Raw genomic sequence first — 26,974 nt, forward strand, 5'->3', positions numbered from 1 at the left:
TCATCTACAACAGTGTTCCTGTCTGTGGAATCTTTAACCCTTGCTGAGGGAGATAAACTAATGACTTTATGATTGTTCCTGGAAGATGTAGTTGACTTGCAGATAACTCTAAGCCGCGTCATCCACACCCAAAACCAAGTCCTGGTCTAGACAAGGGTATTTTTTAAATTCTTTAAATATTCTCATCCATCCCACCATCTTAAAGCTTGCTTTTGAAGGAAGATCCAAAGCAGAGCATCTGAAACAGAACCAAAACAAGAATTCAGAAAAATGTATGTTCAAAGGCTTGGAGAGATGTTGAAGATTAGTGAGGAGAATTTGAAGACAAGTTGCTCTCTGTCCTTGAAGGCTCAGAACTTCCCAGATGAGCAGTTTCTTGTTGAGAAATCCCCTGCCTCATCACATGCTTTTTTCAGCTTTCCAGGATCTTGGTCTGTGGATGGTTGGTATTCTGGAGATAAAGCTTTTGGTGAAAAAGTGATCAATCTCGAACTCTTTCCTTCTATGAGAAGTATAGGCAATTATGATAAAGATGACAAACCTGAAGACCAAGAATTTGCAACTGGATTTGTAAACCAAGCCTTTCTGCACAGACTTGAACATGTATTGAAGACTTCCCAGCTTGTAAATCAGGTAAGTTTTTTTGTACTTGCAAGTTGCTACTTTCAAACTTTGTCATATAATATACCTACCATTCAGGAAGTTGACTGGCCATCAGAATGTGTTAACTCAAACTGGCCATCATCAGCTAGTATAATTTACCAAAGAAATTCTAGTTTGACATTACATTTCAATGAAAAACTGTGTGTTGGCCTGTACTTTTATCGTAAAACTGGAGCCATGTGCTCAAACTAATTTGCTGAACTTGAAATATCATCAATTCATTTGTAATTCAAATATCATCATTCATTGTAATTCTCTCAGGTGGAAGCGGCTCTGAATGAACAGAAGAGTATAATATTTACAGGACACTCTACAGGTGGAGCAATTGCTGCGCTTGCCACAATCTGGTTCTTGCAAAACTACCCGAATGCGAATAATGGAGCATTCTGTGTGACTTTCGGATCTCCCCTTGTTGGTAATCATATTATTTCTCATGCTCTTAGGAGAGAGAAGTGGTCTCAATGCTTCATACATTTTGTCATGAGATATGACATTGTCCCTCGGATTTTGCTTGCTCCTCTCACCCCCATTCAACAACAGTTTGAGAAAGTTCTCCCCTTCTTCAATCCAACATCCCCCAACTTTAAAAGTGAGGTTCTTGGAGCATCGCCGGAGGCCTTGCATTTCTATGCAAATGTGATCAGGAATGCATCATCTCTTACAAGCCATGTTGCTTTTCAACTAATGGGGAACACAAATCTTTTATTGGACACTGTAAGACACTTCACTAAACTAAGCCCTTACAAGCCTTTTGGGACTTACGTTTTTTGCACTGGGAATGGGAAATTGGTTGTCTTGAAAAACCCTGAAGCAGTCTTGCAAACCTTGTCCTACTCTTGTCTGTTAAGCAGCGAAACTGAACATGCAGCAGCGATTGCCCACAAATGCTTGAACGAGCATTTTGGCTATGAGAAGGAATTTCTAGGTGATGAATCCAGCTTAGACATGCAAAATGTGGTTGATTTTGATAAACTAGAACTTCTCTTAGGCTCAGATGGTTACTTGGATGACCTTGGCTTGGTAAGTTTTAATTTTTTTCCCCTTCTTTTTCACGGGTACTTGAAAGTCTCTTTGTTCTGATTGTTTTTCGATTATGCGTTCCGAAACTTTTAAGATAGGAACCAAAACCAAAAACATCATAATGCCAGGAAAATATTTTTTAAAATGAAGTTCCCACTGAAACAAATAAGTTTTCACTTTGTTTATAACATGCTCTGGTATCTTGCTTGTAAATTTGCAGGGTGTAAGAGCTAGATTGTCTCTTTGCGCTGCGAAAAAATTCGAAGAGAAAAAACAAGAAAACGAGAAAAGCGTAGCTTCAAAAGTGGAAGCATTTAAAGATGTGATGAAGAAACTAGAAGACTACCGAGACTTTTGTAAGGAGAATGGGGGATATTACCAGGCCTTCAAGATACAGGGTGAGAAGAAAGACTTTGATGCTAATGTGAACAGGCTTGTGCTAGCAGGTATATGGGATGAGATTATTGAAATGCTGAAAAGATATGCGCTTCCTGATGAATTTGAGGGTACATATAAGTGGATAGAACTAGGAACCAAGTTCCGCGACCTTGTTGAGCCTCTTGACATTGCTAACTACTATCGGCATGCAAAGGGCAGGCGTTACATGGACAAAGGCGGCAGGCCAAAGCGTTACAAATACACACAAAGATGGCTGGAGCATCACCTAAAATTGCAGCCAGGAGCCTGTGGAAAATCCTCCTGCTTTTGGGCAGAGGAGGAGGAGTCACTAAAGCAATAGGGCAAGAGAGATAAGTAAGAAAATGGATTACTCTGTGTGTGTATGGAAATGTGGTAGTATCTTTGATTCTCATGTGTGTCAAATGTTGTGAATTCTTGTTCATCTGCCAGAGCAAGGGCTACTATGGTCTTCGTCTCTCTGTGGTTCGTGTGTTTTTGTGTTGCTTTCCCTCGTAATAAACTCACTTCGGATGAGCCCTTGTATTTTCTGCCTTCTGCTGCGCTAATTATCAAATTAAACCGAAGTAAAACAAACACTTTTCCAATAAGTACTATGAATGTTCTTTGAGTTCTTTTCCTACGTCATCAAAAGTAAAACAACATTGTCATCAAAGTGTTTGTTTTCCTAAAAGTAAAACAAACATTTTCTCAGCAACCCAATTGAAAGAAAATACATCTCCGAATTTACTGGGCTCACACAAACAAACAAAGAACTGTTGTAAAAGTCTTGAGTGGAGCTCACACATTTGGAAATAATGAAGAATATCATGATGAAAGTATTGTGGAAGTGGAATCCACATATTGGAAGATGTGATTGCACATTCACGGGAAGCCACCAGACTTTGCCTATAAGGGAAAATAAGTGGGCTTCCTCCCTTCGTTGTAATAGACAGAACAAAAGTCTTAATGAAAAATATCAGATTTCTATGCTTTCTCTATACCTCAATTCTCTTTACAATCTCTTAGTTTTATAACAAGAACAACATCACTAATACTACTATTGCAAACAACCTATAGGGTCATTTATGAGTTCATACTCGATTTTAAGGACATTTATCAGTACATACCCAACGTCACGGAAAACCTACAAATTGCCCCCTCTGTTAGCCAAACCGTTAGTGAATCAGGTATGAACTCAAAATGACCCTATAGATTGGGGGTTTACTGTAGTTTTTCCTAAGAAAAACCATTATCTTTTCCTTTTGCACCAGTAACAGATGAACAGTTCCTGTGGAATCAGCAGTTGCTGAGACATATTATCATAATCACTTTTAAGGAAAGTTCCCAGAAGTTCTTGTTGACTCTCAGGTCACTGACTTGTTTAATCATCCACACTCAAAACCAACAAGTCTTGGTCAAGGCAAGGGTTTTTTTTTTGTTACCATCTTCAATCTTCCTTAAAAACAAGACCCAGAACAAAGAATCTGAACCAGAAAAATTGACCAAAACAAGAAACTCAGAAAAATGGCTTGTGGAAGGCTTGGAGAGATGCTGAATCTTAGTGAGGAGCTTATCAAGAAAAGTTGCTATCTGTCCTTGAAGGCTCAGAACTTCCCAGATGAGCTGCTTCTTGTAGAGAAGCCCCCTGCCTCATCCCATGCTTTTTTCTGCTTTCCAGGATCTTGGTCTGTGGACAGTTGGTTTTCTGGAGAAAAAGCTTTTGGAGAAACAGTGATCACTCCTGCACTGTTTCCTTGTATGAAAAGCATAGGCAACCATAATGAAACTGCAAAACCAGGAGACCTAGAATTTGCAATTGCTTTCGTGAACCAAGCCTTTCTGCAAAAATTTGAACATGTTTTGCAGACTTCCCAGCTTGTTAATCAGGTAAGTTTTTCATAAATTTATGTACATATGTAATATTTTACAGGGAATTTACTTGTAAATATTCAAGTGTTTTCATTGATTCCTTTGTGGTTTTCTCAGGTGCAAGACGCTATCAATGAAAGGAAGAGTATAATATTTACAGGGCATTCTACAGGTGGAGCAATAGCTGCGCTTGCCACAATCTGGTTCTTGCAAAAGTACCCGAAAACAAATGCTGCAACATTCTTCTGTGTGACTTTTGGATCTCCCCTTGTTGGTAACCATATTATTTCTCATGCACTTAGGAGGGAGAATTGGTCTCAATACTTCATACATTTTGTCATGAGATACGATATTGTCCCTAGGATTTTGCTTGCTCCTCTCTCATCCATTCACCAAGGATTGCAGAAAATTCTCCCCTTCTTCGATCTGAAATCGCCTTACTTTAGAAGCCAGATTCTTGGAACATCCCTAGAGGCCTGGCATTTGTATACAAATGTGATGAGGGATGCATCAGCTCTCACAACCCATGTTGCCTCTCAACTAATGGGGAGCACAAATCTAGTGCTGCAAACTGTAAAAAACTTCATTAAGCTGAGCCCTTACAAGCCTTTCGGGACATATGTTTTTTGCACTGGGAATGGGAAATTGGTTGTCTTGAAAAACCCTGAAGCTGTGTTGCAAACCTTGTTCTACTCTTGTCAGTTAAGCGGCGAAACGGAATGGGCAGCCATTGCCCACAATTGCTTGAACGAGCATTTCAGCTATGAGAAGGAATTTCTAGGTGGTGAATGTAGCTTAGACATGCAAGACGTGGTTGCTCTTGATAAACTAGAAGAGCTCTGCTTGGGCTCAGATCGTTACTTGGATGACCTTGGCTTGGTAAGTTGTATTTTTGGTACTTAAAAATCTCTTTGTTCTGATTGTTAAGATACCTCTAATGTGGTTTGCTTTGATATCTTGCTTGTAAATCTGCAGAGTGCAGAAGCTAGATTATGCCTTCGTGCTGCCGGAGAATCAGAAAAGCAAAAAGGAGAAAACCAGAAAAAAGTTAATGGAAAAAGGGAAGAAATGAAGAAAGCATTGGAAAACCTAGAAGAATATCGAGCCTTGTGTGAGCACAATGTGGGATATTTCGACGCCTTCAAGATTCAGAAGGACAGGAGAGACTTTGAGGCTAACGTGAGTAGGATTGTGTTAACAGGGATATGGGATGAGATTATCGAAATGTTGAAAAAATATGAGCTTCCTGATGAATTCGAGGCTATAAAAGAATGGATACAACTAGGAACCAGGTTCCGCCGTCTTGTTGAGCCTATTGACATTGCTAACTACTATAGGCACTCCAAGGATGAGGACACCGGACCATACATGAAGAAAGGCAGGCCGAAGCGGTACAAATACCCACAACGATGGCTCGAGCATGAACAAAAACTGCCTGCAGGTTCCTGCGGGGAATCGTGGTTTTGGGCAGAGGTGGAGGAGTTGCACAAACTTACTGGTGACGGCACGGCAATCTACAGGGAAAGAGAGAGAGTTTTGAAGCTGCAAAGAGAAGTAGGAAACTGGATTCGTGAAGGGTTGGTTGGTAAGGACGTCTTATTGAAGTCGTCAACCTTTTACAGTTGGTGGCAGCCGCTGCCTCCACCACTCAAATCAGAAATCATTTCAGGGCTCATGGATGATCAAGGAAGCATGCAAGAGTAGTTCTAGGAGTCAATAATAAGAGGAGATAGAGTCGCCTTACAGAGCAAGGGCTTCCCTCAATTTTCAATTTCTTGATTTGGGGTTTGGTATGGGGTGTGATCTACCAAGTGCGTGTTTTGCTTTGGTGGTGTTTTTATTGCAATTGGCCAAAAAATAAATGTCGCCATTGATAAATTCACTGTGTACACACCCATACGGAGAGTTTCGGTTAAACCTGTTTCTTTTTGTGAATGGATTTGCTTGATTATGATATATCAAGAAGATCAAATAAATATGCTGTATATTGAACTTCACAACCACACCCTTGAAAGTTCCAACCCATAATCATGATTACAAGATTTAATTATAAAAACACAGGGATTAAATGTTCAGCACATTACAACTATACTTGTGAAGACACGGGTCACAAAATAACATTAGTTTATGAAATGTCGGGATACTTCCTCTCTCTAAAACAGATTATAGTTCAACAGAGTAAAAGTTACACATAATAACAAGAGTTGAATCACTTTTTTATGTGCAGAAGGCATATTGATGTTACACCGACCCTATCAATGACGGGGGTGATCTATTCTTTCTTCTTATACAATTGAGTTTAATTTCCTTGCCAAGGGTGCTAGAGGAAGAGCACAGAAGCCATGCATAACGGTTACATACCAGTTAATTCATAACCATCACAATAGAAACAGAAACAAGCATGAAAAGTATAAGGAGAAGACTGCATCTTTTATCTCAGGGCAAAGGGATACCTATTACTAAATCCAAAGCGACACAAGTATTAAAGCTTCATGCCGTAAAGGTGACTCACTTATCAAGCTACACAGGAATGAAGCAAGTCTCATAAAGAGGACAGCAGCAACCTGAGCGAAAGACACTGCCAAATTGGCAATATAACCCACATTAGATATAACAACACCATATATGCTTTTGGCTAATGCACAGCTAGAAGTTGATAAGGTTCACAGCCTGATACAGAGGGGACGACAATACCAACCCCATCCTAAGCAAGAGACACTTCTAGGTTCCTTGTAGAAGAGTGATAGCAACACATCATTTTTTTTCTGGCTTATTTATTAATGGCTTCACCAGTCAACTAATTGTCCCTCCCCTTAAACAGATGACAAACCAAATGATCTCCAAGTAAATATATGCATGAACTCTAAAAAGGCAATTGAAAATCTGCCTTAGCACTTACAGCAGCAAATACTGAATGGCAAGACCTTCAATCTTGAACACTTGTGCAACAAGCAAATGTAAGTACAAAGGATCTTAACAAAACTCATCATGGAGTAATGCTTTCCACCATCATCTAATATTTAGCAATAATAGAAAACTTTGTATCAGATGACAAGAGCAAAAACATATTATATATAAACAAAGATACGCCAAATGTACTAGACAAACTTAACCTCAAAATGCAAAGTCCCAAACAACTAGAACAGAAATGTGGTACCCTATTCTGTCATATGGAACAAATTACCTGCATAAAATAATTGTTCATTAGGGTTTGACAATATCCATGTTAACCTTAAAAGACTGAAGCCCATGTGCAGAAATCTTACCCAGAGCTCCACATGAAAATGCTATACACCATAACCTAAGAAGACTCAGATCCCCTCCATTACGGGGAGGTCCATTACTATCAACCAAGATCCACAATTGCTAGATAACCACGGTTTAACAACTCAGATTAATGAAGTGAACCTTTCGTTTGAATCCAAATCCAGCCTTAGAGATACAACTATGAAACTACATAGTTTAAATCATTAGGAACAACTGATCAGGGACAAGGATGCCTTCTACATCATCAATTAGCAACGTCAATAAACCCAAACTAAAATAGGAGAATCAAATAGTAGCAAAGATAAGCAAAAATTGAAAAGATTAAAAGAAATACCATAATAGTGTATACTTGTTTCACGTATTGAATTTCTATACCACCTTATCTATTCACATAAGAACACTGAGTCACTGAGTTCTCTACCTCAGCACATGCACCATACAGATAAGAACCAACTCAAAAGAGAAGCAGATCAATTCCGGGCGCTCAAAACCCTATACCCACATCTAACTAAAGAAATCAAATTCTAAGACTGTAGAACACGCAAAAACCAATGAAACACAAAAAACAGAGACCAGAGTACATATCTCACGAAAAACATAAGTTCTTTTTAGGACCTTGTGATCAGGCTACAAGAACGAGGCAGCCGAAACGTGAGGCTACCTCCATGCACACTTGCCTCTGCCTCAACAGGCTCATGCTCATAGGGCTTCCTGCAGCCAGGACAGCGGCTATCCTCCTCGAGAATCCTCTTGTGGCAGAAAAGGCAGAGCCGGAATCCGCACAAGCATGGCAAAAAGCTTGTGTCCGTGAAATCCAAATCTTCATAGCATATAGGACATGAGGATGGCGCAGAAACAACACCACTATAGGCCCAAGGAACACCACCACAACCGTAATGTTTCCGGTTCGAATTTGGCAAGCTAACCTGCTTAGCTAAATTGGGCAGACTCTGAGGCCGAAAAGCATCATCAGGCCTCCATGCCAGGCCATTTCCTGAAGCTTTAGGGATAGTTCTGGCGCACTGAGGCTTCGAATTCTCAACCCCAAAACTCGGCCCATCAGACCCAATAGTCGTTTCCTGAGGAGAACCTGATTGAGCAATTGGATCATGCTCTGGGGGAGACTCCAAACATGGGTTTTTCGGCTTCTCGTTGGCGGCTAAGGCGTCAGCCACGGCTTCCCAATCGTCCAAGCACCCATCATCGCCACCGCCTTCATCATCCTCTGTGATATTTCCAGAGCAACAGCCACCGCTGCTGCTGCTGCTGCTGCTGCTGCTGGACCCAGTGAAGTTAGTCTCGGAATAGTTGCTGCCCAAGACGCTACTTGTCAAACTGTTCGGACTGTTTGAGTCCAAATCGCTGTCATGGTGGTGGTGGTGATGGATCGATCCGTCACTTTCACCGCCTCCGGGCCTCATCCCTAGATTACCGAAGGGATGGTGGTTATTACGGTCTTTGCGTTCTTCAACGACGCCGTTCTGTTCCGCTTTACAGTCCTTATTCTTCACAGCGCCTAAATCCCATCGAATCCATATCAATCAAATGCCAAAACAATATTTTCTTTAAAATAAAAACTGACAAATCGGAGAAATTTAACGATACGAACACAATTAAATATGCATATGAAACGTAGGAATTACGAGATCGGGGGCGTACCTTGAGAAAGCCATTGCTCACGACGAACATCGAGCTTGCACTGCTTCAATTTGGCAGACCTGGCCTGAAAATCCCCAAATAAACGAGAAATTTTACTAAAGATCAACCAATAAATACAAATTCGTGTACAGAATAACAAGAGATCGTAAACCGGAAAAGGAAATTGAAATCTCACCCTCTTCTTCTTGCCCACATCCCGGGCTGCGTTGTTGTTGTTTGGGGCTGCATGAATGGAAGCGTTGGTGATCGAATCGGAAACCATCGTTTCTCAACAGTCGAATTCAAATTTCAAGATTCGCTCAAAAACCCTAAAATTTGCAGGGAGATTTAAAAACCTTCGAAAGATAGAGAGAGAGAGAGAGAGAGAGAGAGAGAGAGAATGGATAACGGAAATTCGGAAACTCCTCTGCTCCGCTCGGCCTTTGTGCTTCACAAACTCTAAAAAATGGAGGGGGTTAGATTTATATAGCGAAATCTTTACGGAAATACCCCTTATTTTAATATAATTTTCGGCCATATCCGGTTTGAGGTTCACCGACTTTTTAATTCCTTTTGAGAAGGGATACTTATGTATGGAAAGGATATATTTGTAAAATACTGTAGGTGAAAAGACGTGGACGATGCTGTTTCATGGAGATTTAAAATGGTATAGCCGAGCGGCTATACTATTGTATTATAATCCAGCATCAAACAGTATAGTCTAGCCGCGCGGATATACTATTTCAATATACCCGAATATTAAATAGTCTAGCCGCGCAGCTAGACTATTTCGATATGCTCGAATATTAAATAGTATAGCCGCTCGGCTATACTATTTGAATATGCTATACTGTTTAGCCGCACGGCTAAACCTTTTCAATATACTCGAATATTAAATAGTATAGCCGTATTTCAATATATTTCACTCACATATGCTTTTTGTTATAAAATAACTGGGATATGTGCGAATATTGAACTGCACGTAAAGTAGATGAGACACAGTATTTAACGAGGTTCGGCTATGCCTATGTCTCCGGAGAGCAGCAGTAGTAACTTTTCCACTATGTAAAATAATAGGGCTACAACTTTAGTGTTTACAATATATGTGGCTCACTAATTTTTCTCTCTTGGAGAAATTTCTCTCCACTCTATTTTTCTCTCTACTTACTCACCATCTTTCTTCCTTCTCTTCCTTTCTTTCTTTCCTCACTCTTTCTTCTCTTCATTTTTGGTGTGTCTTACAAGTGAATGAGCAAGCCTATTTATAGGCAAAGTAAAAGGCTTCTAATGGAGACATAATGATTTCTCCCCAACATTATAATTTCATCTTTTGACTAATCATTCCACTTCTAATACCATCATTTCTTCTTTTGACTACCATACTCAACACCATCATTTTTCTCCCATCATTTCTCTTTATGTGGGCTTCACCAATATTATTTACAACACTCCCCCTTGGAGACCACAAATGACATGTCGGTTGCATCATTAAAGATTTGCTTGGAGAAAACCCAATGAGGTAGAAAACTGATGGAATGAAGAAGATTACAGTAATCAGTGCAGCATAGTTCTGGATGCTCCCCCTGATAAATATCTCCCCCTGATATCTTCATGATTATCTTTTGGAGCGAAAAATCTTTTGGAGTGAGTGGAGGATATAGCCATTAATAATTCTCGTAGTTGAGTAAGTAAATATATTTCCAGTGAGCTATCTCTATGTAAATCATAGAAATTTTCAGAGTCCGCGTTTCTAACAAAACTTGGGCTATTTGTAAGTTCACTTGAAAGAATATGCCCGTACATGGTGTTATGCGGAGATAGCATCAAATATACCTCACATCATCCCAAAATGATGGTGATGGAGTTGAGCCCTATCTGGAAAATATGATGTCCGGTCCAATATACTTCCGGAAAATCATTAAAGTGTCCAACGGATAATCCTCATAAAAATGCTTCAATACTTTCTTAGTATAAGCAAGAATCTCGTTGGCATAATGCTCGATCCTTAAGTCGAGACAAATATTTCTTGAACTCTTCAGAGGCTTTAATGTGTTGCAAACACATTATAATCCATGTACTCACTGAGACAATTTATGCACATTAGTATTGAGTACAGATTTTGTGCTTCAGGCACATGTCCTTCAGGGACTTGCTTCATGCAATTTCAATCCTTTCAAGGATTTTGTTTAAAGGGATTAAACTTTATGACACATTTTATAGCTTTAATCCAGCTATTTATACATCTTTAGGGAATCGCTTCTGGCAATATGCTCTGTGCATTTAATACCCCTTAAAGATAATATGTTGGTCTCCGTAAATGTGCAATAAAGGGGCACAATTGAATCTATAAATATGGAGAAAATCCAACGTTCCTTATTTATGCCAAAAATATTGTGTCATACAAAGTAGGTATATTCCCTTCTATTCCGAACACCCAAGTATAACTTTCAATATTAACATCTTTTGGGGTTCGTACTGTGGGTTTATTCTTTCACGTTCATTCTCATCTATAATGGAATTACCTCATTCCATTTTGGCAAATGATATTGTCGACATTTAATAATTGAACGTGGTTCCAATTAACACAGCCCATTGATGATTTGAGTAGCTACTCCAAAACCAAAAATTGTCATTCATCAATTCATGATCCCATCATTCTCATTTGCACATGCATGCATCAATTATAAGCATTTCTTTGCTTTTGGGTACCCAAGCCACTTCATGAGGCTTTTATTATGTGAGAATGTGGATTATAACCTCCAATGGAGCGTTATTTTACAGTAGGGCGTGGATAATCTCTATTTAAGGAGTTGGAACATTTAGAACCCATATATCTGTCATGCTGCAGGCATGCCACAGATTAATACATACATGTCAATTAATCTCTGGGACTTTAACCCATACAATTTGCTACGCATTAGGCGTGCACAATATCAATATTGACATATCAAAGGATTGTCCTTTCGGGACTTCAATCCACATCATTTGCTACGCAACAGGCGTGCATCATATTGATCACTGCTATACCCATATTCTGTTCTTATGGGACTTTAATCTGTGCAGTGTATTATCAATGTATCCAACTTGCAATCTGTAAAATTTGCATCAATAATTCATGGATACATACAAGCCATTCTTTTGGAACAGACTTATCTCCCCATTTGGTTACCTTTCAAGATAAAATATCAAATAAGTATATAAGCATATAATAACACAAATATTGCTTACATCCTTAGGTGGGAGAAACTTTTCTCAAGTATCATTCAAGCTCGTATCGGCCCAGTAAATATAATGTAGCGCTTGATGATCTAGTTATATCCTGCAAGAGCAAAATCACAACTCTTTTCTCTGTCAAAAACAAATAACCCTCAGAGTTACAATCACTCCATGGATTCTTTCTTCAGATGTTCATTCTAAAGAAATAAAATCTCTTATGAACAGAGAGTTACAAAAAGAGAAAAAATGCAAAAAAAATTGTGATATTGATTGCAAGAGAAGGTAAGCAATTAGGGAAGGAAGCTGGTGGAAGCAGACAACAAGCTCAGCGATCAAGGAAGGAAGCTGGTGGGAGGAAACAACAAGCTCTCATTTCTTCTAGTCTAGAAGAACTTCCGGAGATTAGAGCATAAGGTTGCCTTCACAGTTCCCTGATGTGGCGGAAACGTGATCAGGGATAGTCTCGCTTCCTGAATGGATGATCAGAGATAGTCTTGCTTCTCGGGCATATTAAGTGCTCACTGATAAGAAAAATAAGTAGATATCGCATCACTAGGTATGGAGAAAACTGGATGTCTTCTACAAAGAAAATTTCGTTAGTAACATATTTATACACAAATAAGAGGAATAGGTAGAACCGGTGAATTTCAAATTAACCATAAGAAAATTGCGAGATTCTCGGGGTGCTTTTGAAAAAATAGCTCCGTGAAATCCGCAAAGCAAGATCGACTTTTGACGAAAATAATACTTTGAAAACGCCGAAAGTGCCGACAAACATTAATGGAGGCCACGTGAAGTTTTGGAATCTGGGAAAGAAAAAGAGAATATGGGGATCCGAAAAGATATTGGGATCCTGAAAAACTGTAGCCATATTTCCTCCTATAGATATTGCCTTTGCAAAACTTGATTGGAGCAACTGCGTTTCAACTTAACTTCCTTCATTTTTTTGAAACTTTAGTTTTCTTAAGACTTTCTTCGAAACTTTCTTAAAAATGGCTTCCTCTTCTTCTTGCCCAAATTATTTCAATTTAAATGATACTCCCACAACAACCAGTGATGCCAAAGTTTGGCGTCCATCCTTTGTATCCCAAAATCGTCATCTCACAGTTAATGATTCTGTGATGATGGATGATGCTACTGCTGTCATAGTAGTTAGGAATTTCATTATTCCAATGGATGAAATGTTGTTGACAGGGAGATCTGAGGAAGAGGCTATTGATGACTCAATGGCTTTTAGCATTCAGAGTGCTGCTTCTGTTTCTAACATGGCTGATCGTTTGCGTGCCAGAGCAAACGAGGTTGAGAGGTTAACAACTGAAAATTCGTCTCTCCAAAGAATGCTTCATGAGTCTCAACCTCAACTTAAAGGAGAGAATAATGCCTTGTTGAAACTGGTGAGTTCGTACTCTGTTGATACACTGAGAAGGCTAGACATGCTGCAGGTCTCAAATGAAAGAATTTTGGGAGACCACGAGAGGCTCATGGCTAAGCTTAAGAGGCGCCGTCCTCTTCCTTCAGAGGCTTCCATAACATAATGTAATTTTATAGATTTTACAGGGCCTGCACCTTCATTGCAGGTGAAAAAAAAATCTATCTGTTGTATGTTCCTGTTATAATAATTGCGCACATTCTTAAACTTGCACCTGTGGTTTTTACGTCTTTTCAAAATGACGGTTTGGAACCTTGTGCCTTATAGATTCAAATAACCACATCGACTCTCCCAAATTTCATATTTCAACGTATGGAACTTTTGGCCTCGGCTAAACACAAACTCAGAATTTATTTGCCCTTTTCAAATGGACATGAAATATGAATTGAGTAAAAGCCATGATAATATCACAATATAGTAGTGAAGAGCATTAACTACTATATACCCACAACCTCAAGTTCGGGATTTCTCATATATTTGAATCCATGTGCTTCCGGCCCAGATATAACAAAATATGTGGGAAGCCTCAATTCATCATTTGAGGTTTATACTGATATTATCCATTTCACGGTGTATTCTTAACAACCGGAATTCACAAAATATATTTCTTCCTTGAGGTGTCGATTATAACAGAATCGAACTTTATTAAATTCATCATTCTCTTATGCCAAAGAAATATGTGGCGTACCACAATTTGCAATAATATCTCAAGGGTTGTCCATTTAATTGTTGGAACTTCAGGTTCTCAACACTGTTACATTTTGAACCTCAAGCCAAAATGACATATTCTCATGGTATGGACATTTTTACAATTTTCTGCACATATTTCTAGACTTCAAGCCCTTACATAATTGTCCATATCTTGAAGAACTTCTGGCATCTCATTTAATTGCTCATCCATGAGTTTAAGGAACTGCAGGTTTCCTTTTGAATAGTGACAGTTTACCCAAAATGGTAAATATTTATGCATACATCACTATTCATGTATACGGCACTATTTATGTGTACAGTACATTTGCCAATACAGTTATTTTCATGTGTACGGCACTATTAACCAATATAATACTGTTACATCATTTAAAGAACCCCAGGTCCTTATTTACATATCAAGAATCAAGGGCCCTCAAGTCCGATCACATGTTTACAAATATAGTACTGGAGAGACTGCCAGCTCTCATATCAATATCATCATCAAGGATCTTCAAGTCCTGATGTAGTTGTATGATGAGGATCAAGAAACTTCTGGTTCTGATCTGTATCCTTGTAAAAAAACTCATCATACCACACAATTAATCCATAAAATAAATTGCTTGTAAATTAAATTATTGGTAAATGAATTGCTTGTATGGACGATAAACCCGCACCATACGTTAAATAAAAGTAAATGTGCGGTAAAGTAAATTTATAAAGTATGAGGGTTAATTCCTCATCATACTTTAAGTAAAAGTAAATGTGCGGTAAAGTAAATTCATAAAGTATGAGGGTTAATTCCTCATCATACTTTAAGTAAAAGTAAATGTGCGATAAAATAAATTACTTGCTATATGGACGTTAATTCCGCACCATATCTTAAATAAAATTAAATGTGCGGTAAAGTAAATTCATAAAGTATGAGGGTTAATTCCTCATCATACTTTAAGTAAAAGTAAATTTGCGATAAAGTAAACGTGCTTGTATGGGCACTAATTCTGCTCCATACATTTAAATAAAAGTAAAGGCGTGGACGATAAACCCGCACCACCCTTTTAAATAAATACTGTTGTATGAGTAATAAACCTACACCATACAGTAAATAAAATAAATGTGCGGTAAAGTAAATTTCATAAAGTATGAGGGTTAATTCCACATCATACTTTAAGTAAAAGTAAATTTGCGATAAAGTAAACGTGCTTGTATGGGTAATAAACCTATATCATACAGTAAATAAAATAAATATGGGGTTAAAACCACCACCGAATAAAATAAGAAAAATGTTAGTATTAGTAACGGTTTCCCACTGATAATATGTTTAGTATTACTAAGGGTCCATTTTTGTTAGTGGTTAGTAATAGAAAAATGAATAGATATAGCATATTATATTACCATCAACTTTTCATATATATATATATATATACAATGGTTAGTAGTATAAATAATAGTGCAGCACAAAAATTATACCTGAGAGCTTCTCGTGCTGATAACGTGTTATAAAATAACTGGGATATGTGCGAATATTGAGCTGCACGTAAAGTAGATGAGACACAATATTTAACGAGGTTCGGCTATGCCTACGTCCCCGGAGAGCAGCAGTAGTAACTTTTCCACTATGTAAAATAATATGGCTACAACTTTAGTGTTTACAATATATGTGGCTTACTAATTTTTCTCTCTTGGAGAAATTTCTCTCAACTCTATTTTTCTCTCTACTTACTCACCCTCTTTCTTCCTTATCTTCCTTTCTTTCTTTCCTCACTCTTTCTTCTCTTCATTTTTGGTGTGTCTTACAAGTGAATGAGCAAGCCTATTTATAGGCAAAGTAAAAGGCTTCTAATGGAGACATAATGATTTCTCCCCAACATTATAATTTCATCTTTTGACTAATCATTCCACTTCTAACACCATCATTTCTTCTTTTGACTACCATACTCAACACCATCATTTTTCTCCCATCATTTCTCTTTATGTGGGCTTCACCAATATTATTTACAACACTTTTCAATATATTCTTTTTACATAAACTCACCCAGTCAGAGCATTCAACTCGGACCGAGTCAATATTGATTAAGAGGCGTCCGCCATTTTCATTCAAATCTAGAGCTCCAATTCGTCCGAGCCGGCCTCGTAGACATGGCTAGGGTTTACGACAATTGGGAGCGGCTGGTGCGGGCCACACTAATGATTGAGCAGCTCAGAAGTTCCGGCCAAGGCCACGAGAGGGTTCCTAGTGGAATCGCCGGCGCTGTCCCACCATCGCTGGGAAAGACCACGAACATCGATGCGATCTTACAAGCTGCCGATGCGATTTATGCTGAGGACCCCAACGTCTACAGGATTTGTAAGCCTTCTCATTTTGAATATCTTAAAATTAATGTTGATTTTTTTCAGTGCTCAATTGTTGGTAGTGCCATTCTAACTGTTGCTATTTCTGCCTTGCATAAAATAGTCGGTTACAATTTAGTTCAAATTTTAAACATGCATTAAGGGTTGATGTGTTAATATAAACTTTAAGCTCTTGAGCTAAGTTTAGCTAATTGATCTTGAGAATTATTGTAAAGACATAGAAAAGTCGGGAATTATACTATGCTGCTAATTCAGTAGCATTTGCTGCTTCAGAAAACTATTTCAGTATACTGTTCAACCAATTTTTGTTGTTTTGTTTAATTGCTGCAATGTTTGGTTTGATGGTGTATTTGCTGGAGTATGTGTTTTGTTTAGAATATTTGTATGCTTGTTGGAGTATTTATGTATTGACAACATTTGTATTATTCGGGTCTTGGTGTGTGAGCAGGCATATAATATGGCGCAAAATCTGGATCCAAAAAGTGATGGTTGAGGTGTTCTTCAGTTTAAGACTGGGTAAGCTCTAATTAGTGATTGGTAATTTGTGCATGAGCCTATTTATGCTATTAGTGTCATGTTTACTGATACAGTGACATTATTATGTTTATAAGATAGGTTGTGCGTAGTGTATTTTCTTTTCTTTTCTTTTTTCCTTTCTTATAAGTAATATATAGTAAGTTATGAGTATTCGGCTTTTTGTTTCAGCAAAAATTTGCAAAAAGAGATGGGGGTCAAATAGATCGTAATCGTGATATTGAGCACCCTTGGGACTTTTACCAGCGGTACAAACGACGACATAAAGTAGATGATATCCAGAGACAGGAACAAAGATGGCGTGAATCTGGAACTTTTAGTGCTGACTTTGGCGAGTATGGCCATCATGTTTTGCTTTAATAGACCTTTCCCCTCCTCTTTTGTTGTTATGATTTCCCAATAAGTTATTTGTTAATTTTGTTGTTGTTTCATATTGGAGCTCAGTTATTTAGAAATGAAAAAGATGATTGCTACCTTGAGGGCTTTAGTTGAGGTGATGGAGGCACTTAGCAAATATGCAGATCCAAATGGAGTTGGAAGACTTATTATGGAGGAGGTGTTATTCCTTTTACCTCCTACTTTTGGATGTGATGTTCAATAAATGGTTTACTATTGAAAGCCTGTTTGTCTCTAAAATCCTTTGCACTTGGCAAAGTTTGACCTTATATACTATACTAAAATTGATCTTATATTGACTTATATCAGTTCACCTTCCCAACTATTTTCTTCAATATTGTTTTAACTTCAGTTTATGATAACAATATTGGCCCTCTTGAAGCACCATCATTGACCAATGCCATTGGAGTTTTCCCGGAAGTAAGTTTGACCTGAATTATATATGTCATGCCTCATGTTCTTCATCTCCTTTAAGAGTTCTGTTACATTCGCTTTGCATCTTATCTATCTTTGGTTATGTATAATCCAAAAAAGATTAATGTTGGTTTTCATAAATAGCAAACAACAATTAAAAAGTGCCTTTTGTGTTGTGAAACTTGTCTTATTCTCTGTGATGCAGCTTTTTTGTAGGTATTGTATTGTCGAATCATTAAACTTACTTGTGACTAACATTTCTGAACTTTTGGCTAATCTCATCAGGTGAGAGGTGCAATATCTGCAATTAGGTATACTGAGCAATTCCCCAGACTTCCTGCTGCTATTGAGATATCTGGACAACGAGATGCTGACATGTTTGATCTGTTGGAATGTGTGTTTGGTTTTCAGGTTTGTGTTTCCTTACATTTTCCATAAGCTTAATTATATCTGCAGTTTTGTGGTGTGGTAAATATAACACTACGCATATATTTTCAATTCCACTTGCTGTTCTTATGCGTATGTAATATATCCCTTTTGAGAACTGTTCTGGTTAATTGTTCAGAAAGACAATGTAACGAATCAGAGAGAAAATGTTCTTCTTACAGTTGCAAATGCACAATCTCAGCTTGGTGTACCTGTTGAGGCTGATCCAGTGAGTGAACATGTCATTATTGTTACATGGGCTACTGATTATCCTTCTTGTATTCATGTGAATGAACATGTCATTATTTGTTACACCTGTTACGTTTCCATTTACTTAAATCTAAATTTTGAGTGAATGGTTTTCCACATTTAAGGCCTTACTAGCTTCTTCAATATATTGTGAAGCAAATAATTCCAAAACATAAGTTTGAGGCATTGTTCAGTTTCTGAAATATTTATAAACTAAGTTGTAGTTTCAAGAAATTTGAACATCTAATATCAGGCATATGTAAAAAGAATATTTACATGGAAAACTTGTGTCGTCTATATGTGGTTGGTGCTTATGTTGTTTAGTGAAAACTTATGTCGGTTATACTGTTTACATACACACGAATATTAAATAGTATAGCCGCCCGGCTATACTATTTAAATATTTTTTTTAAAAGAGAGGCCGCCTTGTGCCTGGGCCGATTTTACTACACAATCCAATATGTGGACTGCATGGCCTAGCGCCCAGGCACAAACCCAAACCCAATTAGTCTCCCCAACCCGTAAATAAATGCTTATATATATACAAGCAATAATCTCTTTGACCACAAAAAAAACACAAACGATAATTTAAACTATTCTAAATTAATATAATCTACAGGGAGTGGGATTCGAACTTTGGTTCAAAGGAACGGACTTAAAGAGTTTAGGATAATCTACGAGGAAGGAAATGTAAACATTAGTTCAAATAAACGGACTCATTGTCATATGTAACTGACCTTAACTCATGTCTGGAAAAAAACAATACTCCCCTTAGGTCAACAATTACTGACTCCAATATTGATTCCATCTAATCCTTTGAACTCCAAACCATGTTAGTTCTTTGATTTTTAATGGGTTATGTCTAATTATATATCAGTTTCATGTTCAAGGAAGGGACAAAGTACCCCTTTTAGAAGAATCAGAGCCATAGTTTGAAAAAAATGCCTAATAACTAGAAAAAGTTGAGATCTACAATTTCCAGGGCATCAAAGATGATGAAGAACAACTGAGAACAGTAAGCATGAGATGAAACCTTAGGGGCATAAAGTAAAAGAGATCAACTTTACCTTGTGCTGCAGAGTAAGAACCCTACTTCAGACCAAAATATCCAACCACTCTTAACAAGAATTGAATGCTTCAAATATCTCTCACCCATGAAAGTGCCATCATAGTAAAAACGATCCATATTTAAAAAAAGCCTTTTCATTGATAGGACTATTTTAGCATGTTATATTATACAGTCTATTTGGAAGGAAAAATTCAAAACTAGTCAATTGTTATTTTCTAATTTGTTCTTAGTGCGTTAAATTTTTTCTAAAACCAATTATTCGAACTCAGGTGCAGAGTGGGAATTATATCATGTCTACATCATATTTTATTTTTTAATTTGAGTAAAAGTTTTCCATTTCCTCAGTAAAATATTAGTTTTACACGGGTGTATCATTGAACTCCTCTCTTTCCTTCTGGCCCATGCTAAGAACAAAACGGGGTGGGCTTATTTGGAAGATTCTAATTGGGCCAAGATTTAAACAAAGTTTTCGAAACACATGGAAATCAGAAACCCTATCGGTTTAATCCCAAGAAGGAGAAGGTTTCCAATAGGGTGTCCAAAATCACTTATTGGGTGTCCATAGAATTCATGTAAGCTTGACCTGGCTTGGAGTTCCAATTCATTTTAATTATATAAAAAAAGGTGCTGAGTTGTCCCTGTTCTATTTAGTTCACCTCTCAATTTCAAACCCAACCACAGAATTTTGTTGTTACCCAACCAACCCTGTTCAAATCAATATATCATGCGTATCTATCTCATTATGTGGGGTTCTACCTAAGACTATAGTTGTATCTCTTATTTGATGTGGAAGGGCTGGAGTTGCCAATTTGAAGTTTGGACTACGCATATCAAACAATCTTGTGGTCCTCTAACCCAATTTACAAAGTGGCAATCACCAAAACGTCGCACTTTTGTGCTAAAGATAATGTTGGACTTGATAGAAACCTTAAATTCGAGTGACATTGATCTTTGATAGTTCAAGGCACCAAATATGAGATTGGAATTTTACGCAGTAAATCAAATGGAAAGTATTAAAGATAATCGCTCACGTACGCATAAATGATTTTCCACTTATACAAACGAATTGTTTTTCGAGTCAAACAACTATACCTAGAAATGAAGAAAATAATTCAACCCCAAATATGATGCCAAAAGACCTCTTTTTTTTTTTTTTTTTCTTTTTCCTTTATTATATTCTCTCTCTTTGAAAGGCAAGGGCCAACGCATGATTGTCCTCTTCCTTGCATGTGGACCTATGATATGCTGAAATTAAAGCACCTTATATAAATAAGGCATGATGCTATAATGCCACTGAAATTAATTTGAGTCCTCATCACATGCCATGATGATCCTGAAACATGCACACCCGCACTAGAATTAAAGTATTTTCTTCAATTCTAAGCTACCCATCTATCCAAAATCAAAATCATACAACAAAGTTCATTGGAATTTTCTCCACATCTCATAATTTCTTTTCATAATTGTTATTTTTCGTTTCTCAACTTTCTCACACGACGCGAGTCTTATATCGTAGGTCTCGCTCAATGTAAAATAATTGAATTACGGTTTCCTAATTTGTGGTGTCATTAAGGATTGAATGATTTTCATCTCTATACTAAATTAATGCACGGAAATGCTAATGATTATAAGATTGTATCACATGTGAGTATGGCCAAATCGAGATATATATACATGAAAGATACATAGATAACACCACGTGGCAAACAAAATGCAGTACCCAACTAAAAGAATGTTTTTTTCTTGGCAGTATGTGCCTTATTCTCTGAATGGTTATAATATTTCATAAATGTTATAGTCAATTGCTCCTTCTACACTAAAACACCATGTTTTGAGCTTTCAACTTCATGTTATGTGTCGCGCTACATACAACCAAATTGCACATGGCCTGCACCCTGCAAATAGAATTCACTCAATTCTGCTACGACCAGGTCCTAATTTTCTGCATGAGACATGGGATTTAAGCCGGTCAAACTTCATATATTTTGCGAAGGGGAAATTTGAATATAGGACCTCATCAAATATCATTATGTACAACGATGGTTACTTTCATTTTTGTGAATGAAAATCATGTCGGTTAGGGATCGCCAAAATCCCAAAATCCCTTTTACAATGGTGAGTGTTGTATACATTTGAACCACAAATATTTCACAATTTCATATATTTATAAGGCAATAATAAATATTTCAGTCCTTTTGTTCATCTAACTTTGAATGGCCATGTGGTCAAACCTTACAGGGCCAAGCTGCCAAATCTCCAGCCAATTGCAAGTTAGTTAATTTCACAAAAATTGCCCATTTATCCTATTTTTCATCATCAATTTTCCTTTTTCTTTGCCGACAATCATCGCCCTTCAGCCAGTGATTTGCTTCATTTCCCTCTAATAACAAAACCTTTTAAGCTTTGGTTAAATGTAAACAAGTAGGTAGGTAAAGGGAAGGTTGAGAGCTGACTGAGACCCACAAATTTTGAGTAGGGTTCTAGTTCTAGAGCACACATTTTTTGGCCCACCCATCCATTTTAATTAACAAATGGCATGTTTACTGATTTGATTTGCCGGTCCACTAATTGTTTTCCAATTAGCTCAACCTTGTACTAAAAAGATAAATATCTCCAACCCCCACTTCTAAAAAGAGTTGGTTCAACCTCTTATTCGTTAGGTGAACAAATAAAAGCATTAATCAATATTTTGGTTAATTAATTAGCTTCTTTAATATGAATTGGTAAACTAAAACTTTCACGATATTAATACGTAACACAAGCAAGACCGACTTGCTCAGAGTAATTACTCATATATATGATATTTTGTGTTCGAATCACCGCTCTCAAATATCGCTTATATACAAAGAAAAAGAGACCACATCACAATCGCAATAACAAACACCACACACAAGTAGTTTAATCATTTTGAGCAGTAAAAATATGAGAACAAGCCGCTTGAGCTTGATTGTACGCACAGCGACTTTGGCATAATTAACCCCCGCAGCTGTCACGTGACACCTTAATGTTGGCCCAAAGTTTTCCCAGCATTGACTGCCGTGTTATAATTGTTCACGTGCACCCGTGTCCCCTAATTTACTAAAATTTACTTCCTTCCGTTTCTCCGGAGGACCACCGTGGTCCTGCTTCCACCTGAGCACGCTCCCTCCTTTTTTAAAAGTTTCTGAGTTTGGACCAATCAAGTCCTACCACAGTGTTGAGCTCACATGAAAGCGTCCCCATCTGATCACCAACTTTTTAGTTTTCAGTTACGATACAATCGTCAACTTTTCAGTTTTTGCAAGTTTAAGGTATGATTTGTAATTCCAGCAATGGTTTTGATGACTAAACCATCCTTGAGTGAAGTAAACAATTAGGAAGCTTCGCCTTAAGCCAGTCATTATTACTCTCTTTATTCGGAGATTTTTCAATAAGTATTTTATGTTAATGATTGGTTACATGTTTCTAATCTTGATCGTTGAATTGTATTCATTAAATGTGTTGGTAGTCTCGTAGATGCAATCCAACAACTAAAATTAGAAGCATGTAACTAATTCTTAACTTAAATACTTATTGGAGAATCTCTCCTCTTTTACTTATCTGAATAAGTATAGAAGTTCTAATACTTACTTATATTTTGTGTTTAAATGTGTTTTGAGTTCAAATATGTGATTAAATATTCTCGAAATCAACTAGTTTCCTGATTTATAATTCAGTTTCAACTTATTTTTACGTTAAAATCCATAATCAGATATTCTCAAATCAAATTAGGAATGAGATCAACTAGTTTCCCGATCCACGGCTAAGTAAACATGCCATTTTACCTACCGTTGCCGACTCCATCTCTAACCAAGACGACGCCGTTTAGCGTTACTTAGCTAAAACATCCGTGTTGCTTGCGACTCTCTTTCCCTTCTCTCTCTCAGTTTAAAAAGCAGAGAGACTCGAAAACAGGTCTATCTGTTACACCGACCAAACGAACACACGCAAGATCACCACCGTCAACTCCGGCAATGTTGCTGGAGAGTCCGGAAGCTCCGCCACCTGACCCGTAAACTCGACCCGAAATCACTGAAAAAAACCGGCCCATCCACCACAGCACAGCACAATGCCTCCCGCGCAAAACCTCAAGCACCGGGTCTTCACGTGCCTGACGAAGCTCTCCGACCGCGACACTCACTCTCTTGCTGCTTCGGAGCTCGAGTCCATCGCCCGGACCCTCGAACCGAGCTGCGTACCTGTTTTCCTTTCCTGCATCCAATCCACCGACGCCTCCGACAAGTCTCCGGTTCGCAAGCAATGCGTCCACCTCATCACCGTCCTCTCCGAATCCCACGGCGATTCGCTGTCGCCGCATCTCTCCAAAATGCTCAGCAACATCACGAAGCGGCTTCGCGACCCGGACTCCGCCGTCCGATCCGCCTGCCAAAATGCCGTCGCTTCGCTCTCCTGCCACGTCACCAAGCCTCCGTTCAGCTCCTTTTTGAAGCCCTTAACCGACGCGCTGTTCACGGAGCAGGACCCGAACTCGCAGATCGGGTCGGCTCTCTGCCTGGCCTCGGGCATTGACGCCGCGCCCGACCCGGAGCCGGCGAAGCTGGCAAGGCTGTTGCCGAGGCTTGAGAGGCTGATGAAGTACGACGGGTTTAAGGCGAAACCGGCGGTGCTGACGCTAATCGGGTCGGTGATCGGGTCGGGCGGGGCGTCAGGTCAGGGAGCTTTGAAGAGTTTGGTTCCTTGCCTTGTGGGGTTCTTGAGCAGCGAGGACTGGGCAGCGAGGAAGGCCGCGGCGGAAGCGCTGGCCAAGTTGGCGGTTGTGGAGAGAGACACTCTGTCTGAGTTCAAAGCTGGGTCTTTGAGAACGTTCGAGAATCGGAAATTCGATAAGGTAATTTTTGTTCTTCCTTTTTCCAAATATAATTTTTTGTTGTATTTTTCTTTTTGTTTATTTTGTCAATGTGCTGTAATAGGTGAAAGGTGTTAGGGAGGTTATGAATCAGATGGTGGAGGTCTGGAAGCAGATTCCTGATCTCTCTGATGAGGCTTCGCCGCCGCCTCCTTCGAATGCTTCTTCCAAAGGTATTACTATATTTGATTGCTTATACAAATTGACAACTAATTGATCTTAGTTCTAATGGTGGTTCAGATCAACTCTCGTATCATAATACTCAATTATTCGGTACTACTTTAAGCTGGCTTAAAGAATGGAACTTCTAAAATATTTTCTTCCCTTATGTTGCATTTGATCCATGCTATGATGGTCAGTTTAGTTCATGAGACTTCTTTGGATAAATAGTTTTTCTAATTTTTAATATGTTGCCTTTGCTCGATTCGATTGTCCTCTTTGTAAGCTTTTTTTTCTTATTTGGGTCTTTTGATGGGGTTCAGAGAATGCAAGTGATGGATACCACCCGGCTGTGTCCAGAAACTGCGATGCTCCTGGTTCTGAAGTTCCTAAATTGAAGAAGAAACCTATCCTGGCATGCAGATCAACTCCACCTGATAGTTCTTATGCTACCACTGCTAGGAAGAGAAGCCCTTTGAAGAGCAATGACAAGAAAAAGAATCCAGGAATGTTTCGAAAGACAGACCATAAGAAGCCTTCAGATTGGGACGTTGAGGTTGCTGCTCTTAGTGCTCCTTCATCGGCTGGGGCTTTTGATGATGGTTTGAAGGAGAGGGATGAGGAAAGAAAAACCAATGGCAACACTAGATTTTCGAAGCCAGAAACAAAACGGGCCTTATTCCATAAGAGTTCTGATAGCAAAGTGCACAAATTTGGGGGTTCAAGGTCAGGATCTCGTGTGGCTCCCTGTCAAGAGGATACCCCAGATTCTACAGTTATAGTCAGTAATGTTACTGAGGATATCCATAAGAATCACAGAGAATGTGAGGATTTATCCCTGATCCGCAGTCAACTTGTTCAGATTGAAAAGCAGCAATCCAGTTTACTTGATCTCGTGCAGGTTTGTTTCCACTGCTTGAAAATTCTATATTATGATTTGGTTTGTTGTTAAGAAGAAGTCATGTTAGACGTGATTCTGACATCATTTTGTGAAATCCGTGACAAACCTAAAGTGTGTTACTATATTTCATACAAGAGTCAATTGTTCATTTTTATTTGCCAAAGCTATATAACAATTCTTGCATATCTTCATTAACTTACTTATTAGGCAAGCACTCATCTTTGTGCTTGTGGTGCATTTTGATGTATTGCTGCTTCTAATCATTTTCTCCATTTCACTTCTTACATTAGAGATTCATGGGTAGTTCGCAAAATGGAATGCGCTCTTTGGAGACACGTGTGCATGGGCTAGAGCTAGCACTGGATGAGATCTCATATGATTTGGCTTTGTCAAGTGGAAGGATGACCAAAATTGACTCACGGAGCAGAACATGTTGCCTTCTACCTGGTCGTGATTTTTGGAGCTCCAAGTTCTGGAGGAAAACAGAAAGCAGGTACTCACCCTCAAGGTTTCCTAATTCCAGGGGCATTGCACCGGCAGCAGCCATGTGCTACAGATCTGATGACAATGGCAATGCTGAAACATTGATGTTGGAGAACCTTAGGTTTCGGCTCCAAGATCAGAGTGGGTTCATTGTAAATCCGTTGGCAGAGATTCAGAGTGGCTCGAGGGGTATATCAACCAGTTGAATCATCAGGTATTGTACAAATGTTTCCTCACCTTTTTAGAATTCATACCAAGTTTGAAACCATAACCTAATTTTCAATTCCTTTTCCCCAGTTGCTGTTTAGCATTCTCTGTGGCATAATTTCAGCTGGAAATTTTGAGTTTGTTCTGAGCGTGCTATCAACACAACAGATATGAAATGATAAGGCAATGTGTGAGCCTTAAGAAAAATGTGCAAAGGTCATTTTGGGTATTACCGACAGAAGTCTTTTACAAGATTAATAGAAGATGTGAAATTATGTATCCTCTTAATTCAAGTGCATCCTACGTTGTTATTTTAAGTAAGATTTCAAAGAAGTGAGATTTATTACCAAATGCCACACTTTATTGGTACAGAGGAGGTTATATTGTGTATAGAGGAGTAGGGCTTTCATTCCTTTAAGTTGGGGCCTCATTTTGTATCTTTGTTCTTACTTCTCACGTATTATTACTTGCTCTGAAAGAGCGATTAATATTTGATAATTTCTTAGTCGAACCGGCACTGCCTGTTGGAGCATAATTTCTTAGTCCCATGTTATGTTATATTTAGCGGTAATGAGCCCTTTCTAATGTTGTTGAGTGGTACTTTTCTTCCTAATGTTAAAATGGGCAAAGAGCTAAGTTTGAATCCCCTCCACCGCGTTAATAATAAAGGGTAATGATTTCCCCACTCCAATTTTATCCACTTACACTCCT

The 26,974-nt window shown here is 38.4% G+C and overlaps 5 protein-coding genes across 11 annotated transcripts; 4 read left to right on the plus strand and 1 right to left on the minus strand.

The window, feature by feature from the left end:
* On the plus strand, nt 58-2,690 carry LOC18777503 (protein EDS1L). The gene is made up of 3 exons (XM_020564026.1): nt 58-633; nt 925-1,683; nt 1,904-2,690. The coding sequence occupies exons 1-3, from the start codon at nt 271-273 to the stop codon at nt 2,420-2,422; spliced, it is 1,641 nt and encodes a 546-aa protein (XP_020419615.1). The 5' UTR covers nt 58-270; the 3' UTR covers nt 2,423-2,690.
* Nucleotides 3,185-5,954, plus strand: LOC18776030 (protein EDS1L). Its single transcript, XM_007210537.2, is given in 5 exon segments — nt 3,185-3,969; nt 4,069-4,830; nt 4,927-5,349; nt 5,351-5,429; nt 5,432-5,954. Coding segments are annotated over 5 exon segments (1,851 nt in total). The 5' UTR covers nt 3,185-3,606; the 3' UTR covers nt 5,656-5,954.
* Nucleotides 6,152-9,328, minus strand: LOC18777408. Of its 4 annotated transcripts, XR_002271706.1 has the most exons (5): nt 9,053-9,328; nt 8,878-8,941; nt 7,218-8,734; nt 7,065-7,135; nt 6,152-6,964 (listed from the first exon to the last, which is right to left on the minus strand). XR_002271706.1 is itself a non-coding variant. In XM_020564027.1 (3 exons), exons 1-3 carry the CDS (start codon nt 9,137-9,139, stop codon nt 7,827-7,829), a joined length of 1,059 nt encoding a protein of 352 aa, XP_020419616.1. In that variant the 5' UTR covers nt 9,140-9,328; the 3' UTR covers nt 6,152-7,826. The 4 variants fall into 4 exon arrangements, 1 of the variants encoding a protein (XP_020419616.1); XR_002271707.1 differs by having other exon boundaries at nt 6,152-6,529; nt 6,851-8,734; XR_002271708.1 differs by having other exon boundaries at nt 6,152-6,271; nt 6,405-8,734.
* LOC18777842 (callose synthase 10) lies at nt 16,229-18,793 on the plus strand. Of its 4 annotated transcripts, none has more exons than XR_002271585.1 (7): nt 16,229-16,535; nt 16,989-17,056; nt 17,246-17,409; nt 17,519-17,630; nt 17,823-17,890; nt 18,170-18,295; nt 18,450-18,793. XR_002271585.1 is itself a non-coding variant. In XM_020563463.1 (6 exons), exons 4-6 carry the CDS (start codon nt 17,529-17,531, stop codon nt 18,663-18,665), a joined length of 444 nt encoding a protein of 147 aa, XP_020419052.1. In that variant the 5' UTR covers nt 16,229-16,535; nt 16,989-17,056; nt 17,246-17,409; nt 17,519-17,528; the 3' UTR covers nt 18,666-18,793. The 4 variants fall into 4 exon arrangements, 2 of the variants coding, with proteins under 2 accessions (XP_020419052.1, XP_020419053.1); XR_002271586.1 differs by having other exon boundaries at nt 18,493-18,793; XM_020563463.1 differs by lacking the exon at nt 17,823-17,890.
* LOC18777652 (TORTIFOLIA1-like protein 3) lies at nt 23,538-26,798 on the plus strand. Its single transcript, XM_007209825.2, has 5 exons — nt 23,538-24,495; nt 24,578-24,686; nt 24,996-25,573; nt 25,864-26,270; nt 26,354-26,798. The coding sequence occupies exons 1-4, from the start codon at nt 23,716-23,718 to the stop codon at nt 26,260-26,262; spliced, it is 1,866 nt and encodes a 621-aa protein (XP_007209887.2). The 5' UTR covers nt 23,538-23,715; the 3' UTR covers nt 26,263-26,270; nt 26,354-26,798.

This window comes from Prunus persica, chromosome G5 (genome assembly GCF_000346465.2).
Source record: "Prunus persica cultivar Lovell chromosome G5, Prunus_persica_NCBIv2, whole genome shotgun sequence".
Classification (NCBI taxonomy): domain Eukaryota; kingdom Viridiplantae; phylum Streptophyta; class Magnoliopsida; order Rosales; family Rosaceae; genus Prunus; species Prunus persica.